Source organism: Apteryx mantelli, chromosome 4, assembly GCF_036417845.1.
Source record: "Apteryx mantelli isolate bAptMan1 chromosome 4, bAptMan1.hap1, whole genome shotgun sequence".
NCBI lineage: Eukaryota > Metazoa > Chordata > Aves > Apterygiformes > Apterygidae > Apteryx > Apteryx mantelli.
The window spans coordinates 47,889,712-47,905,247 of NC_089981.1; the positions used below are offsets into that span (position 1 = coordinate 47,889,712).

The 15,536-nt window shown below is 41.7% G+C and overlaps 1 protein-coding gene across 1 annotated transcript; it reads left to right on the forward strand.

Moving 5' to 3' along the window:
- Nucleotides 1-106: 106 nt before the first annotated feature.
- On the forward strand, nt 107-4,964 carry LOC106498216 (acyl-coenzyme A thioesterase 1-like). Its single transcript, XM_013959366.2, has 3 exons — nt 107-665; nt 2,225-2,427; nt 3,793-4,964. Exons 1-3 carry the CDS (start codon nt 212-214, stop codon nt 4,393-4,395), a joined length of 1,260 nt encoding a protein of 419 aa, XP_013814820.1. The 5' UTR covers nt 107-211; the 3' UTR covers nt 4,396-4,964.
- Nucleotides 4,965-15,536: the final 10,572 nt, after the last annotated feature.

Genomic DNA, 15,536 nt, shown 5'->3' on the forward strand with positions numbered 1-15,536 from the left:
CTTAGATGAAGTGTTTGGAGGTACTTGTACTCTGAACTACGTCTCCCAGAAGCCTTTGCTTGTTGACTGAAGGAAATGGTCACAGTGTTTCCTCCTGGACTTTGGGCAGAGATTTTAAGCCTCAGAAGTGACAAGCTGCTGACATTCCTGTTTCACACAGCCAGTGTCTCACCAAAAAAGCCAAACTCCTTTCCCTCAAGGCAAAGCTCAGATGGTGGTGCAGGTGATGGTTCTGCCTTCTCCCCGGTGTCTGTTTGATGACCCCATCCAGATCCGTGTGACAGGTCTTCTGCCTCAGCAGGCGGTCACCCTCAGAGCCTGCCTGGCTGATGAGAGCGGGGTGCTCTTCCAAGCCCATGCTCACTACAGGGCCGGGAGCAGCGGAGAGCTGGACCTGACTCACTCCCCAGCTGTGGGGGGCAGCTATTCAGGAGTGGAGCCGATGGGGCTGCTGTGGTCTCTGCAGTCTGAAACACCCTATAAGCGACTGGCAAAGAGGAACATCCTGACCCCTTTCTGTGTGGACTTGGAAGTGTATGACGGCCATGGGGACATGAGCCGGTTGCTAGGAAAATGCACCAATGAGCGAAGGTTTTTAGGAGAGGGGGTGAAGAGGATTTCAGTCAGAGAAGGTCGGCTTAAAGCAACTCTCTTCCTCCCTCCTGGTGAGTTTGAATTCCTTGCTGGTTTTCCAGATGTGCGTTACATCATGTTATATGCGTTGCTGCCCTTGGATACGCTTAATAACCCAGAGCAAGTCTTCAGTTAATTGTTCCCTTGGGTTTTGCTTGATCCAGCTATTTTGATCCTCACAGCAAAGCAGGATAGGTGCAAGCTTTGTCTGGGGAGGTAAGGTGCTTGTTGCAAAGGCAGTGCTGTGCAATGGGGGCAGCAGCATTGATACAAGGTGTCTCCTGTTCTCTTTAGCAGAGCAAGAGGAGACAGGACCTCTCATGAAGTGAGGACTCTGGGGAAGAATGTGTCTGTTTCTTAACTCTTCTGTTTAGCTCATAGCACAAAGAGACCCCTGATCTTCTGCTGAGCTGTAGGGGTGTGACTGTACTCTAGCACTGGAGTGAGCAATGATGAGACATGGTGGGAGCACAGGTTTCAGGGTGCAACAGGCCTAGTCTGTTCTAGCTGCTGCCACAGATTTTCCTGCAGACTCTGGACTTGTGCCTGGAAAAGCCAAAGAAAAAGTCAATACGTGATCAGCTGAGCAGCTTAATTGCATGGAATACTGATGAAGATGGGGGACAAATGAGAAAGGCAAAGCCAGGGGATTTAAATAAAAGTCATGTTCCAAGACTCTGTGCAGAGACAATGACAAGACTGGATTCTGAATAAAACTCCTCTGAGTTTTTGGACCATTTATATTCCTTGAGCAGTACTTAAATTTGAATATTTTACTCTGTAGAAAATAAAAAGTCCCTTGCAGCTGCTGTGACACCAAATCCTTTTTAGGCAAAGTTTCCACTATGTTTTTAAATTTGGCAAGGAAAATGGCCAGAGCAGCAATAGGCATTGAAGATCATAGAACTGCAGGAGGAGAACTGAGAAGCCCTGAAGTAGTTATCTAGATAAAACTGAAGTCTGAATTGATGTAGGTCAGTGCTGGTATTTGTGAATGTGTTTCGTAACTCAGAGTGTTCCCTCCCCAGAGAAGCTGTTAGCACAGTTACTAAAGAAGTGAAACTCATGCAGTGATACTGTTTGTTCATTTGTCTCCAATGGCTTGAGACCATCTAGGCTAATTTTGGCTGAATGTGATGGTGGAATAAAGATCCCCAAAATACGAATTTCCAATAGCAAGTTCTTAGGAGAGAGAAAAGAAATATCCAAATTAGTGCTCCTAGGGAGAGAGAGAGGTGCTGCAGGAGTACTCAGCTTCATCATTAGACATCAGAGAATCCATGCTGGAGAGAGCCTCTGGAAACTAGGTTTCATGGATTCTGCTGCTCACAGAAATGCTTGGGTTTTTTTGGTGGTAATCCATACAGGAGACTTGAACTGACATAGCCTTAGGGGGTAATCATGTCAATTAATGCCTCTGGGGAAGAGAATCTAATTACAGTGATTGTGTCCCTGAGAATGAGAACCTACATGAAAACCTTCAGAGAGGGATTTCCTATCAATATCTACTATCCTGATGTGTGCTGACAGCATGTTACTGAAAGAACAACTTTAGAAACTGTTCTCTATGAGTATATGCCTTTCATTGCAGGATCTGGTCCATTTCCTGGACTTATTGATTTGTATGGATCTGGAGGAGGTCTTGTTGAATACAGAGCAAGTCTTCTGGCTAGCAGAGGCTTTGTGACACTGGCTCTGGCTTACATGGCCTTTGAAGATCTCCCTGCTGTGCCAGAGATTCTTGAACTGGGTTATTTTGAGGAAGCTGTAAATTTTTTGCGGAAGCAACAGCAGGTAGGAGACAAACTGTGATGCTCTTTCTATTAGAAACTATCTTCCAATTCCCTGATTTGAAATGTTATATGCCACTGAGTACAACTAAGTTTCTGAGATGTGGAAGGAGACAGCATTGTCTAAAAGACAGCCTGGTATCAGGCAGCAAGGGCTGAGAGATGGAAACACGTATGTGCCAACTCCAGTTTTGTGACGAGTTGGATAGCTGTTTTGCACAGCACCTTATAACAGTCCATAGAGTGTCGCTGTGCAAACCTGTTTTTGCATAAGATTTTACATCAAAGCAGTTACTGGAGCAGAAGCACAAAACTGCTTAAGCCAGGAAATCTTTTTTTTTTGTTTCTACTCTTGTATCTTAGATGATTTTAGAAGGAAAAAAAAGTTGTTAACTTCTAATATTTCTGGGATGTTGTAGGCTTTCAATTCTGAGTAAGTTTCACAGAACACTAATAAAATGATTTAAGAGCAGGAACTTCTACAGTTCTAGTGTTGGAGAGTGTGTCATGTTTTAAGAAGCTGGGGCTGTATTTGAACAAGCATGTGGGTTGAGAAAGACGCTTTATAGCAATATATCATAATACTTAAACCAAAAAGAGGTCAAGAGAAATCAAATTTCATTTAAACTTTGAATGGATTGTTACTTATGTGTTTTTTATTTGACAAAGTTGTTTATTTTCGTGATTATTTTATATTACATGGACACCAGGAAAGTAGCCACTGTGAGACTAGAATTCAGCCTTGCTATTTGCCTTGTTCCTCATAAAGCTCTGAAGCTTCCAGAGCATCTTACAAGACACAGATTACAACATGAATTTGGTATGAAGAGCTTTCACAATAAATAAGTTGATTTAAACAGTTGTTGGGGTTACTCAGCCCCAAGCATAAGGAACTTGTGTTTCAAGACGAAATAGAAAATAACAAGTCAGATGTAGGAGAGTATGAAAAAACAATTATGAGAAAGAAAATCAATGCAAGTAAACCCATGAAGAAGTGGTTTGCTAAAGGGCACCAGAAGAAAGATGACTGACGGTTTTGGAGTCCAGTGCAATAAAAGATACAGCACTGAGAGCAAGTGTCAAGACAAGACATGGAGGGAGCAAAGAGGCTTGGTCTGTAGAGGTCACCAGGAGGAAAAAGTGTTGCAGTCACAGGAGCAGAAATGTTCAGGAGATGTAGAATTTATAGTCACTCTTGGGGAGGTACAGCAAAGGAATCAGTGTGGGAGGGATGTAACCTGAATTGAGAGAGGGAAGGGGTAAAAAATAGGAGGTCTTAATTGGATGAGGAGTGAGGAAGCTAAACATGTTATGTCAGCCCAAAAAATGAGGAGTTGTTGATAATGGTTGTTTCATAATTGTGTTTCAGGTGAAAGATACTGGGATTGGCGTTTTGGGCTTGTCTAAAGGAGCTGATCTAGCCCTTTCCATGGCCACGTTTCTACCTGGCATCAAGGCAGCTGTCAGCATTTCTGGAAGTGGTTTTAATTCTTTCATTCCCCTGCAGGGTGATGGCTTCACTGTTCGTCCCCACCCATATGATTTGGGAAGGATGAAGCCCAATGAGGAGTCTGGCCTAGTAGATTTTACAGATATTCTAGATGATCACAGGGACCCAGCGACTTGGGATTGTCGCATTCCCATGGAGAGGTCCTTGGCTAAGTTCCTCTTCCTGTCAGGGCTGGATGACAAAAACTGGAAAAGTGACCTGTATTGCCAGGATGCTGTACAGCGCCTTCAGCAGTATGGACGGAAAGTGGAGTTTTACTCTTATTCTGGAGCAGGGCACCTCTTGGAGCCACCATACTTTCCTCTGTGCCAGGCTTCCATGCACAAAGTGCTTGGGGTATTTGTGCAGTGGGGAGGGCAATGGAGAGAGCATGCCAAAGCCCAAGAAGATGCTTGGCACAGGATACAGGCCTTTTTCTGGCAACACCTGATGGACTCGGACCTTCCCAAGAGCAATCTGTAGTGGAAGAGCTGTCGAAGATGCTGACAGGATTAGTATTTCAGTTCTCGCTGTATTAGGGTCTGAGTCTTGGAAACACATTCAAAGTTGCCTAGCTTACCTTCTTCTACACCCCATTGTGGCATAGTTGTTTATTTTCATTCCCCAAATAATTTCCCACTTTTTAGTTGAATTTTAGGTGTCTTCTGCCCCCAACTGTGCTGTGGATTGGCACCATCTGATCTGCCTGAGTGCCATAGTTATCTGAAAAAAACTCAATGTCCTGTCATGCAAATTGAGTTTGTGCTGAGCCATCTTTGCCCTTTATGTCCAATCCTCCCCTTTAGTAGCAGGAAATATTCTTATAGGAGGAGTTTTCCATTGGATTGGCCAGGATTACACCTTTAGTTAAGCTAGATGTAAACAGTTGTTTCTTGGGACAATACATTGGTACGTTATCTCACCTTTTCTATTGGTATATCGTTTTCTTACATCCCTGGGTAACAGGGATGCTGCAGTTCTGATCTCAACTGAGTAAAAAAGCACTCTTCTGACTTATTCTGAAGTGCAGTGAGAACATATTTTTTATTGTACCTCAAAAATGAGAAGAAGTGAATCTTGCCAAGGTTACACTGGTTGTATCTACTGCTCTCTCCAGATATGTTACATACCAGGCTGAAGTTCCCACTGCACTACTCAGTAAATACAATGTGTATGTGTGTATGCAAAGTTTAGTTGAAATTCTCTGAATGAAGCCCTCAGCTGTCTATGCCTATAAATACACAGGCAACAATCTTGATGTCACTTTGCCTGGCTGAAGATTTAATGTACAGGAGTCCTTACCTCTTAACAGTAAGAGGAGTGGTGCAGTTTGCCACAGGGGTCTGCACAGTGCTCAAGATGAGGGTGATAGGGATGTGCTAAGTACCTGCTTTTGAATGTTGAAGCTCAGTTTATCCCTGTTTTGGGGAGGAAGAATAAAGCCACTGCTGCTGCTGCTGAGTTCCCAGGAGTGCTGTGGAGCCGGCTGTCTCTGCTGCCTTGCCACTACAGTAGGCAGCTGTGGGGTCAGTGGCAGCTAAAAATGCCACTCTTTAGAGAGGGCAGACCCTGCCTCCTGGGGTGTGTGTGTTATCCCACCCTTTGCTAAGTTCCAAGCCTGGAGAGGATGCCTGTGATCTACCCCCTTCATTAGTGGGGCAGTGGCAAACAGCAACTTGCTGGTATTTTCTAGCTATGAGGTAGCAGGTACTGAGCAAATTTTTGCCTCCATGAGCAGTTGGGGCTCCCATTCTGATCACAAAACCCAGCAAGAGCTGGGAGTTGGGAGTCTCTGCCTTTCTCTGAGGCAACAGCCTCTCTGCCTTTGAGAGAGCAGTGGTTCCTGGATTTCCAATTCCTTGTGAGAAAAAAGCCCTGTAGGAGCCTGGGTCCTGCTGAGGCAGAACCATACACTGAGTTTTCCCACCACATGGAGCAATGGCTCCTCAAAATGAGCATACTGAGCCTCAGAGGGCTGTAGGCTCTCTCATGCAGTGCATCCAGCACAGAATGTGACCCTTTAGAAACTTCAGGTTTTCCTGAAGATGCTAGATGGGCACTGCTCAGCTCCTGGTGTGAGCAGGTAGAGTGGGGAGGTATCTCTTCTGCTCAGCCATACTTGTTCACCACCAGGATTTCTGCAGATCACCTCTTTTTTTTCTGTTTGGTCCCTGTGTGTCTATGTCCTGCACAGACCCTGGTTGTTTCTAATGTTTAGTGAGTGGGTAGGACCTGGCAGAAGGGCAATGTGTAGGAGCAAGACAAATCAAACACATTTAAGCAATTTAACTTGGATTAAGGAAATTTTCTTTTCCCACATTTTTCTGTTTTAATAAAGCACTCAAAAAACCCAGGGTAGTCTACCCAGATTTTTCTCAGACTCAGGGCACACCAGGCTGTGAGATTCTCTGTGGGATGTGTCATTTTGTTCTTTTGTTTTTTCTGAGCACAGTGAGGCTTATGTAGTACAAAGTGTTCTCCAGCCCATGCGATAATTTTAATGCCTTCTGAGATGAAGACAAACTTTCTCAGCCTTCAATGGGCAGCTGACAGACCTATTTTTTGAATTACAAAATTGTGAGCTTCTGAGAAAATATAACCTTTTCTTTATCTGTAGGAAACTCTACCTTGAAGGGAAAAATATTTTCCATCAGTAAATCAACAGCTACTCAGTGATGCTTTTATACACTCATTGTTATGTTGTTGCATTCAGCAATCACATTCAAGGAAACTAGATGATGAGGGGAGCTGGCTGGTAGCTCCATTGATGACAGTAGCGCAAATGACCTCTTTGTTATGTTGCTCTGGAATTAAAGGTTCCCTAGCCAGTTAAAAGCCCTTTATTTGTCACTTGGATGGCAGCCAGCAAGAAAGATGGAAAAGGCAGATTTAGTTGAGCAACTCCGTGTCATGTCATGTACAAACAAGGAAATATGTAAGCCAACCCAGTTGCAAAGGGAATTTTTTTTAATTCAGTTGTCTTTTTTAGATTAAACTCAAGTTTGAAACTTAGCTTCAGGAAGTAGAAACTGGAAACTGAAGGGAGACTAATATCAAATAATATGAAATAGCCTCATTTCAGCAAAATTGCTTGTACTTGAGCATGTTCTTCAGTGTTTTGCTGAAGACTTTGTATGCTAATTGTTTCTGCTACTGAAGACGTGATAGAGGCAAATGGGGCTAAGATCACTTTTTTTCCAAGTTAGCGGCAGAGTTTTACTAATTGCAGCCCCTATAGTCACGGTACTTTATATAGCTTCTCCAGGCTTACAAAGATACAGAAAACATTATTCAAGAAAAATATGAAAGTTATTATTTAATTAAAGGTAATTGACCTTGAGCTGCAAAAGAGAGCTATTACCAAGCACAACTGTTAAAACTGTAATAAAAACTGGATGGGAAAGCTGTTTTTATAATTTGCTTGTAATTGAAAAGTTCTTCAGATAAAATAGAGGACCAAAAGTCTAGCTTGAACTGAAAGATCTCTGCTTGATGCTTGCATCAGTCATCCTTTTGTCTAGTACTTTGCAGTACATATCTATTAAGAGAATGAAAAGAGCTTGTGAAAAATCTTCAAGAAACTGAGAAGCAATCTCCCAACATGTAAGCTCCTATGAACAAATGTATTATAAGGGAACAATACACCCTGCAATGCTCTTTTTGGTCAGGATGATTTCCCTAGCTTAACTGGAGTCAAGGAGCAATAAAGATTGTTTATTTGTTGGCATATCCTTAAAATTTTCCTTCCTTGTTCTGATTCAACATGTGGTCTCTCACTACATAGAGAGTACCCAAAGATAAGAGAACTGGTCTAAGTTATATGAAGCATATATAACTTAGTGTTTTATATTAGTGTACTTTGAAGCAGCTCACAGGCTGTTTGCACACTGTGGCACCTTTGGATACAACTTGTGAAAGACCCTTTTCATTGTGGCTTTCCTATATCACAATGCAGATGAGTTTCTTTGCATAGCTCTAGTCTGCTCTTCTACCTACTAAATAACCTGTTATGAAAAGTTCCAGGGACTCCTGGCCAGGGGTAACAGTATGAAATCATTTGTGCACTGTGTGGAATAATGACTTCTGTACTTTTCAGGTCTCCTAGGAAAAGCTTATGAGGTTGACTTTCAAGGTCATGAGTTATTTCCCCATACTTTACCATATAGGTAGTTAGGCTGTGTGTAGCTGAGGAAAAAAGAAAACCCCAAAGTTCTTGTTCAGTGGTGACCTAAAGGTACCAGGTCCAATTATGTATTTGAACAGAAGCTAAAGTTGGTTCTGAAGCATTTTGGTATAGGCACAGTATAATACTCAGAGGAAACTGCAGAATGAAAAGAGTTTAAATGCCTTTATTAGTGAAAAGTGAACCACAGGTACAGGAGAGAGAAAACATCTTTTGTGATGTGGCTCTGCAGAAGTGGTGGGTGTTTGAGACATCAGTGGAATTTTCCTAGGGACTGTGCTGAACAAGGAGATTTCAGTGCAAATGTGCTCTGGGAACAGTAGCAGCTTCTCCTCCAGAAGAAGCAGTTTCTCAAGATGTCTTCTACAAGCCAGGTTATTCCACTGCCACAAGGCAGAAGGAATGAAGTGAAAGATGAGAATATACATTGTGCTGTTGAATTAGAAGTGATCTTTCTCCAGGTCACTTCTAAGGATAGGACCTTAGGATAGGACTGACATTTAGTGACAAAATAAAATTATTCAAAATCTGAGTATATTAGTGTTTTTCTATGAAATTTATAATTCTACCATTTCAGGAAAAAGCACCTGTCTGCACATTTTAGTGCTCTAAATGTGTCATTTGCAAATGAAATCTGAGCTAACTGTAGTATTAAATGCACAAAGATCATTTTGTCATTTGTCATTGTCCAGGACAAAATATTGGAATGCTAAAGCTCACTGTTTTTCAGAGTCTTATCAAATTGTTCATGCAGACTTTATATCAAAGCTAAAAATGCCTGGGTCCTGACTCCTGATAGCACTTAAAGAAAATAATTAAATGCATTAAAATCTGTTAATTTAGGCTTGTATGTTTTCAGTGACTTATTCCGTTGAACCCCTGACATCTCGTAATTAGATTGTAAAATTATGTCTGCAATAAAGTCACTTCAGTGAAAGGTGTGGTTTCATGTTGCACTTTCACTGACCTAAGAATGCTTTGCTGCCAAAAGGGACAGTCATGCCTTTTTCTGCTTGCTGATCTAACTGAAAGCTAATCCTGCAAATAAAAGAAGATTCAAGTGTTCATCTGAATTAGGGAGAAAAGTAGGAGCAGTGCAGGAACATGCACTGAGGAAGAGGGAGAAGCAGGGGTGAATGATACCATGCCTTTCAGGGTAAGTGTGGCCTTATGCCAGACCAAAATTATTGGGTAACTCTAGAAGAGCTTTTAGTTAAGTTTGTAATAACCAGTCCAGCTGATTTTAAATAAGATCTGTTTCTATATAAAGTAAAGTGAATGCTTGGCAGCTCATTGTGTGCTGCCCAAGCTTACAATGGATCTGGCCTGAAAGAGTGTTACTGTCGCGTGAAGGGAGGGAAAGGGGTAATCAACTTTGCCTGCCAGAGCCCTCCTCAAAAGGGCTTTCACTGAGTCGAGTTCGCAAAGTTGATCAAAATAGACAATTTATTAAAGCGACAGATCAACAAGTTCAGGATTGCCAGTGATAAATGCACTTACTGCAACAAATTCTACATTTTCTGAGCTCAAACTGATAATTAAGCGCTTTCAACAATGGTATTTTTCCCGGGGTAATGTCCGACGTTGTCAGAGGCGCAAACCTTAACAAAAAGGCGTCCCTGTTTTGGGGAGGAGAGAGGTCCAGGCACGTCGACCCGTCCGTAGGTTGGTGTTCTCGTCCTCGAAATGGAGGATCGTTTATGCGCTGAATTTATACTCTTGGCGAGGTGGGGCTGAGTCAAACCCTGTGGGATGTTTGGTCCTTGTCGAGCTCAGCAGAGTTTGTCAATGGCTGCTGGCCTTTTTTTTTCTTTTGCCCCTATCAACAACACCAGGCTGCAAGAGTCCCGCCTCGCCCCAGGTGTCGTTTTGGGTAGAGCAATGTCAAGCGGTGAGACCTCTGCCTCGCCCTGGGCGTTGTCTCACCCCTCATCAGCATGGGCATCAGACCGCAAATCACCCTTTGTATCCACTGTTTACCCCATGGCAGGGAGGATCACAGATAATCACAGACCATTATCCCACAAAGAGTAAGGTATTTGGCACCAGAGAGAAGATTATGAAATGTGAGTATCAGATAGGAGACAAGTTGGATAGACAACTTGAAGGAGATGTGTTGTCCTGCACAGGGTCAGAGCATGATTACTGTGTGCATATCTATGCCTTCAGTTAGCAGAGAAAGTTCAAATGCACTGCCATCATTTTAGTATGCTATGAATTCAGTAAGACAGTTTTGAATCAATAAGCTTGTGCCATCTGCAGGTGTTCTTCCCTGGTCCGTCACAGTCTGACACACTCAAACACTAACCATCGAACTGCAATTGATTTGAGTTCCCACTGGGATTAGGAGGATGATCAGGGCATTCAGATGGCTCATTCAGGCTGGGCTAATAGTTTTCTTGAGGTGTTTTTTGTTAGTTTAAGTTTGGGTACTGTTTTTCTTCCGTGTTGTGACATATTAAGGCTTCCTGTAGTATTATACCAAGGGAGCCTGGAAATGGTTCTTGTTTCCATGTTGTCCATTTCAAGCTGAGTTTGCTGTTAAGAAAAGGAGTGCATGGGACACTGCTTTTGGTTGTGCTTCGTTAAAGATAACATTTGCTGCAGTAATCAGCTTGTTTGACCATGTCAGTGGTGTAAGAGAGCTGGTAGGTCACAGAACAGCAAAGACTGGGTACTGAGCCAGGTGTTAGCTAAATAGACAAACTGTTATGACTGAGCAGGGCCAAAACACTGGGAAAGCTATTAGCTTGACACTGCCAGAACACAAGCATCTGTAGAGTATTTTTGTTCACATCCAGCCTGCTCAACTTTCAGGATAGTCTCTGCTTCTAGTGATAGGACTTGTTAAATGAGAACAGCCCCAAGAAGACTGAGATTCTGTGGTTTGGAGGTTACCAGCCTGTGTAATATCAAAGAAGTGCATGGGTGACAGTGCGATGTATACATAGTCATGTATATCGGTGATGCAACTTGGCTTGGAATGAGAAGAAAGGTCAGATCTTTCCATCTGGTAGCTCTGATCCTGTTTGCGAGTCTCTTCTATGCATATTAGGTTGATGTGACATTGATGATAAGTACACTGATTAAGCTGCATTTGTTTGTTCACAAATCCTGGTTGCTGAGACTAAAATTTAAAGGTCTAAGCAGTGGCTTGAAGGTCACACCTTGACACTGGACAGAATTTGAGAATGACCATACGAACTGGACTCAGTGCATTTGGCCTGCCAATCAGTCATCAGTTCCCTGCCAGGTACTACCTATTGGGAATGTGACATGATATCTACTGTGATCATTTGTGCTACTGACAGAATATTGCTAATACTAGATTCAAATCCTCTCATAGATAAAATGAATATATTTGTCCTTTGCTTTCATAGTGACAGCCATGTTTCCCGTTGCTCTTTCAAAGCATCTTTGTTTTTGTAATGACTACGAACCAATGAAGAGTAGGTAGATCTGTCTGACAGGTGCTGCACAAATGAGCCCACTCCACAATCACTTACCATCTAAAAACATGAGGTACTGATTAGAAGAAAAAGATGCAATAGAAAAGGATTGGACAAATTCATGTAAGAGGAATACACCAAGTTTACTAAATGCAAAGACACTACCTCTGAAAGTCCCAGAACCACAAACTATTGGAGTCTGGAAGACTATTCTAGAGAATCATCACAACAGACTTTTCTTGTTCTTACACTCTTCTGTAGACATCTTCTTTGACCATTGACAGAGCCAGGATGCTTTGCTAGATGGACTGCAGGGCTGCCACAGAGAAATCTGTCTTATATTTTGACATGTTTACCATGAATTTTGTTACTCTTGTATTTGAGTCATATTTCGGAGTTCCAGGAGTTATGTGTCAAGTCCTGGTTCAATAGACAGGCTATGCTCCAGCAGCCTCCCCCCCATTCATGCTCTGGCACATAAACCCCACTCCTGCATACAGCTGCCAGTTATTCCTAAATTCCACACTATACTGCAAAGTAACAGTTGAAAAGATCCCTCAGTAGCTAAGAAGGAGAAAAAAGGGTTTGCTCATGTGCTGAGATGTAGCATGATTCTAGAAAAAGACGGCAAATGTGAGCAAAGGAGAGGAAGAGATTTTCCTTAGGACACCCCATAATTTGCTCCTTGTGTGGGTTAGGAGTTGAGTGTGGAGCTTCTGTGGTCTGTAGCCCAGGGGCCTGTCTGCTGGCTGCATGGGGGCAGACTTCCAGAAGTGAACAGAAGGAAGCCTGTCTCTTGACCACCTGAGGAACTGGTAAAGAGACAGAGCCTTGAGCAGACACTCCACATAGCAAGCATACATTAACCCTGGCACCAAGGGCACGAGCTTGGGCATTTTTTCATAGATACAACATGTAATGAGTGAACATTAAGCTCTATTTTGACTATAACCTCAAAAAGCTCAGCAAATTGTGGCTGTATAAAGAAGAAATTCTTATCTGTTTCTAATGTGGAAACAGTCATTGTATGTCATGGATTTAATTATACATCTTCCTTCTTTCCAAGCATACATACATGATATTGATATTCTTGGAGATGGGAATTTCTAGATGAGCTGGCACAAGAAGAATATCTTTTTCAGTTTCAGACCTCGAAGAAAGTGGGTTGGGAGCTGCTGAACTGTACGTGGAGCACATGGTATTTAAAAGTCAGGAGCAAGCTGTGGGCCTTTCCGTGCAGTTCTGCAGTGCTTAGGTCATTCTCCTTTCTTGTGACAGAAGTAGCAATGCCTAAAGGCAGAAAATAATTTTTTTTGTATTTTTATCACTTGACAGAAACCTGATTGTTGCAATAAGTGGGCACCAACTTTTAGAAAACCCTCCTTTAAATCCCTTGGCAATGCAGGTCTGGACTGGTGCTAATGGGCTGCAGAAAGAGCATGTTGCTTTAGCTTCAGGAACATTCCGATGGAGCATGCACTGACTGTTAGAAAGTGGAGCATGATGGTGATATTTTCTATTAAAAGGTATGTTTGGAAGGCACTTATTTGCTCCTAAGGGCAATTTTCCATGTTGCAAGAAAGAGGGTTAATAAGCGGCAGGTCTTAGGGGGGAATTCTCTCAGATTATCGTTCTGAATAATTCCACATACTCCCATGGTCTCCTTTCTTCCAATTTATGCAGATGTACTTTACAGAAATGTATCTTTGTGGTGCATCCATCAAACTACACCTGGCTGCAACTTTTTGGTGGATATACAGATTCCTGTGCATTTTATGGGGTAAGCAATGTTAACACTATAAAGCCATTTGAAACCTTTCATTACACTGATAGTGTTAATAACCTTTCTGACTATTTTCTATAGAATGGATTATAATTCAAGAGCACAATCACATCCTGTCCTTCCATTGAAGATCAGGGTCAAGGTCAAAATCCTGTATATGGATCTGTGCTTATACACAGACACATGAAAGAGGCTGAGCTGGAGAGTGTATTAGTGAATGATTATTACGGCAGCATCCGAGGCTCTAAACAAGAAAGATCAGGTATCTCAGAGATTCCAGCTGAATATCTGATCATCTTTTGTGCAATAATTTGCATGCTGGAGATGTGGTGGCTGCTAAACACTCATAGATATTCTGGTGAGGAGAGTAGTTAGAGAACTACTCCATCCAGTTTGTAGGTTGGACCTGCAGGTAGGCAAAACAGTCAAGCTTTGAGATAGAGTTCGACTTATTAAGCCACTGACAGCAGCTGAGAAACTACTGGAGAAAAAAAAAATTCAAACTAAAAGTAAGTGATAAAGACTCTGTGCTCTATTTAATTAGTAGGCTCCTACAGGAGCTCTTCTCCTCAGTCTCAGTTACTTCAGAGGTGTGTTCTTGTTATCAGTGAAAGATCAAGGTCTTTAGCCTGTAGTCATTGATTTACTGCTTATTACATTCTTGCCAATGATTTCCAATACTGCTTATCGTCAACATTTTATCATCATCCTTCAGCTCTGTGAAAGAGAGTACTCTGCAGCTCAAACATGATGACTTTTTAGAAGTGATCCATTAAAAAGCCCTGTTGCCTGCTACTATCTCACAAATTTTGTTTTACTGGTTACTACTTTATGAAGGGGAAATATGTAGATATATTTCATTCTAATGCACTACATGCAGTGCAATTTCATTAAGTGCAATACCCGAAACCAAAGCCACAGCTCAGCTAACCAAAACCAAAGCAAAAATCAAGTACAATAGAGCTATAAATTGCACAGTTCTAAAAAAGAAAAAGCAAGTTCAAGCAATATCAAATTTTAAATTAAATTTCTACCTTTAGATAAAAATAATCGTGTGAGTCTGTGGGGGGGGGGTATGTGTGTCTGTATATGAATGTGTGTTGGAAAGTGGGGAAGGAATGGAGAGTGGAAAGAAAAGAAAAAATAGAAGATGAAAAAATTGGTTTGTAATTACTTATATGTTTTTAGTAGAATGTAGGGACCCCATTAGAGTCCTGAAATCTCCTTTTGCCAGAAAACATATATATGCAGATGAAAAAAAGATGGCCCAGGTCCCAACCAGATGGTCAGTTTCAATGTGTAGTGACAGAGTAGAGGGTACAGTAATCAGTATGTGATCTATGATTAGTAGAAAAAGCATGATTACAAGATGCCAATTGCTCAGCTGCAAGCTGAATTCATTTTTCTGTGGAAGACAATGACAATATCTCTGACTACCGCAGGACACAATACCTGCTTAGAAACAAGTCACTGAAATATGTATTTTATAGTTTTATAACTAAGTGGTTTTGCAGTCAGTTATTATTAGTACAGTTACTGCCCTGGGAAGTTGACAGCTATTGCTTTTCTGAAGAGGTAATAACTGTTTTCCATCATTAAGCTCTAGTGGAGGGTTGTAGAAATCTTTTGATCTGTTGCTTTGACGTTGATGTAGAAACCAAGTGAACAAGTTCTATTCATTTGACTTCTTTTTGATTCCACTCAATTTTTCCAGTCCCTAGTCAGACATGAAAATAACACATCTAACATGGTCCTTTGCTGTCTAGCTGCTGGAGAGTGGTGAGAAAAAGAAGTATTAAGAAAAATCATTCTTTTCCCACTGTGGAAAAGATTAGCACTTAATTGCCTAACTCTTTGTCTTTTTTTGGTTCTCTTACAGAAAGGAGGTAAAAGTCTCCTTGAAATAGCCATTGACCTAAAAGTTGGGGTTCTCCGTGGGGATGGAGGAGGCGAAGACTCATATCTCTGTTCTGTCTGTTTGGTTCTCCTACTTCCCAAACTAGTGTTTTGATAAACAGATTGTTGACTGATGTGGTATGTGTGGTTATGGGAGGCTTCAGAAAAAAGTCTTGATTAGAACAATAAATTTTGAAATCTTGCTATTTATTCGTGAGATGAAAGCTTTTTCTTCATCAGCCATTATTTGACACCTCATATAATGCAAAGTTAGTCTTTTGCTTATTTGGTTTCCTCAGGATCTTTTTGTGCC

Excerpts from the sequence above, each read along its gene's own strand:
- LOC106498216 (XM_013959366.2), top strand. The coding sequence starts at position 212 with ATGGTGGTGCAGGTGATGGTTCTGCCTTCTCCCCGGTGTCTGTTTGAT. Across the intron at positions 666-2,224 it reads AACTCTCTTCCTCCCTCCTG|GATCTGGTCCATTTCCTGGA; the intron begins GTGAGTTTGAAT and ends CTTTCATTGCAG. Across the intron at positions 2,428-3,792 it reads TTTTGCGGAAGCAACAGCAG|GTGAAAGATACTGGGATTGG; the intron begins GTAGGAGACAAA and ends ATTGTGTTTCAG.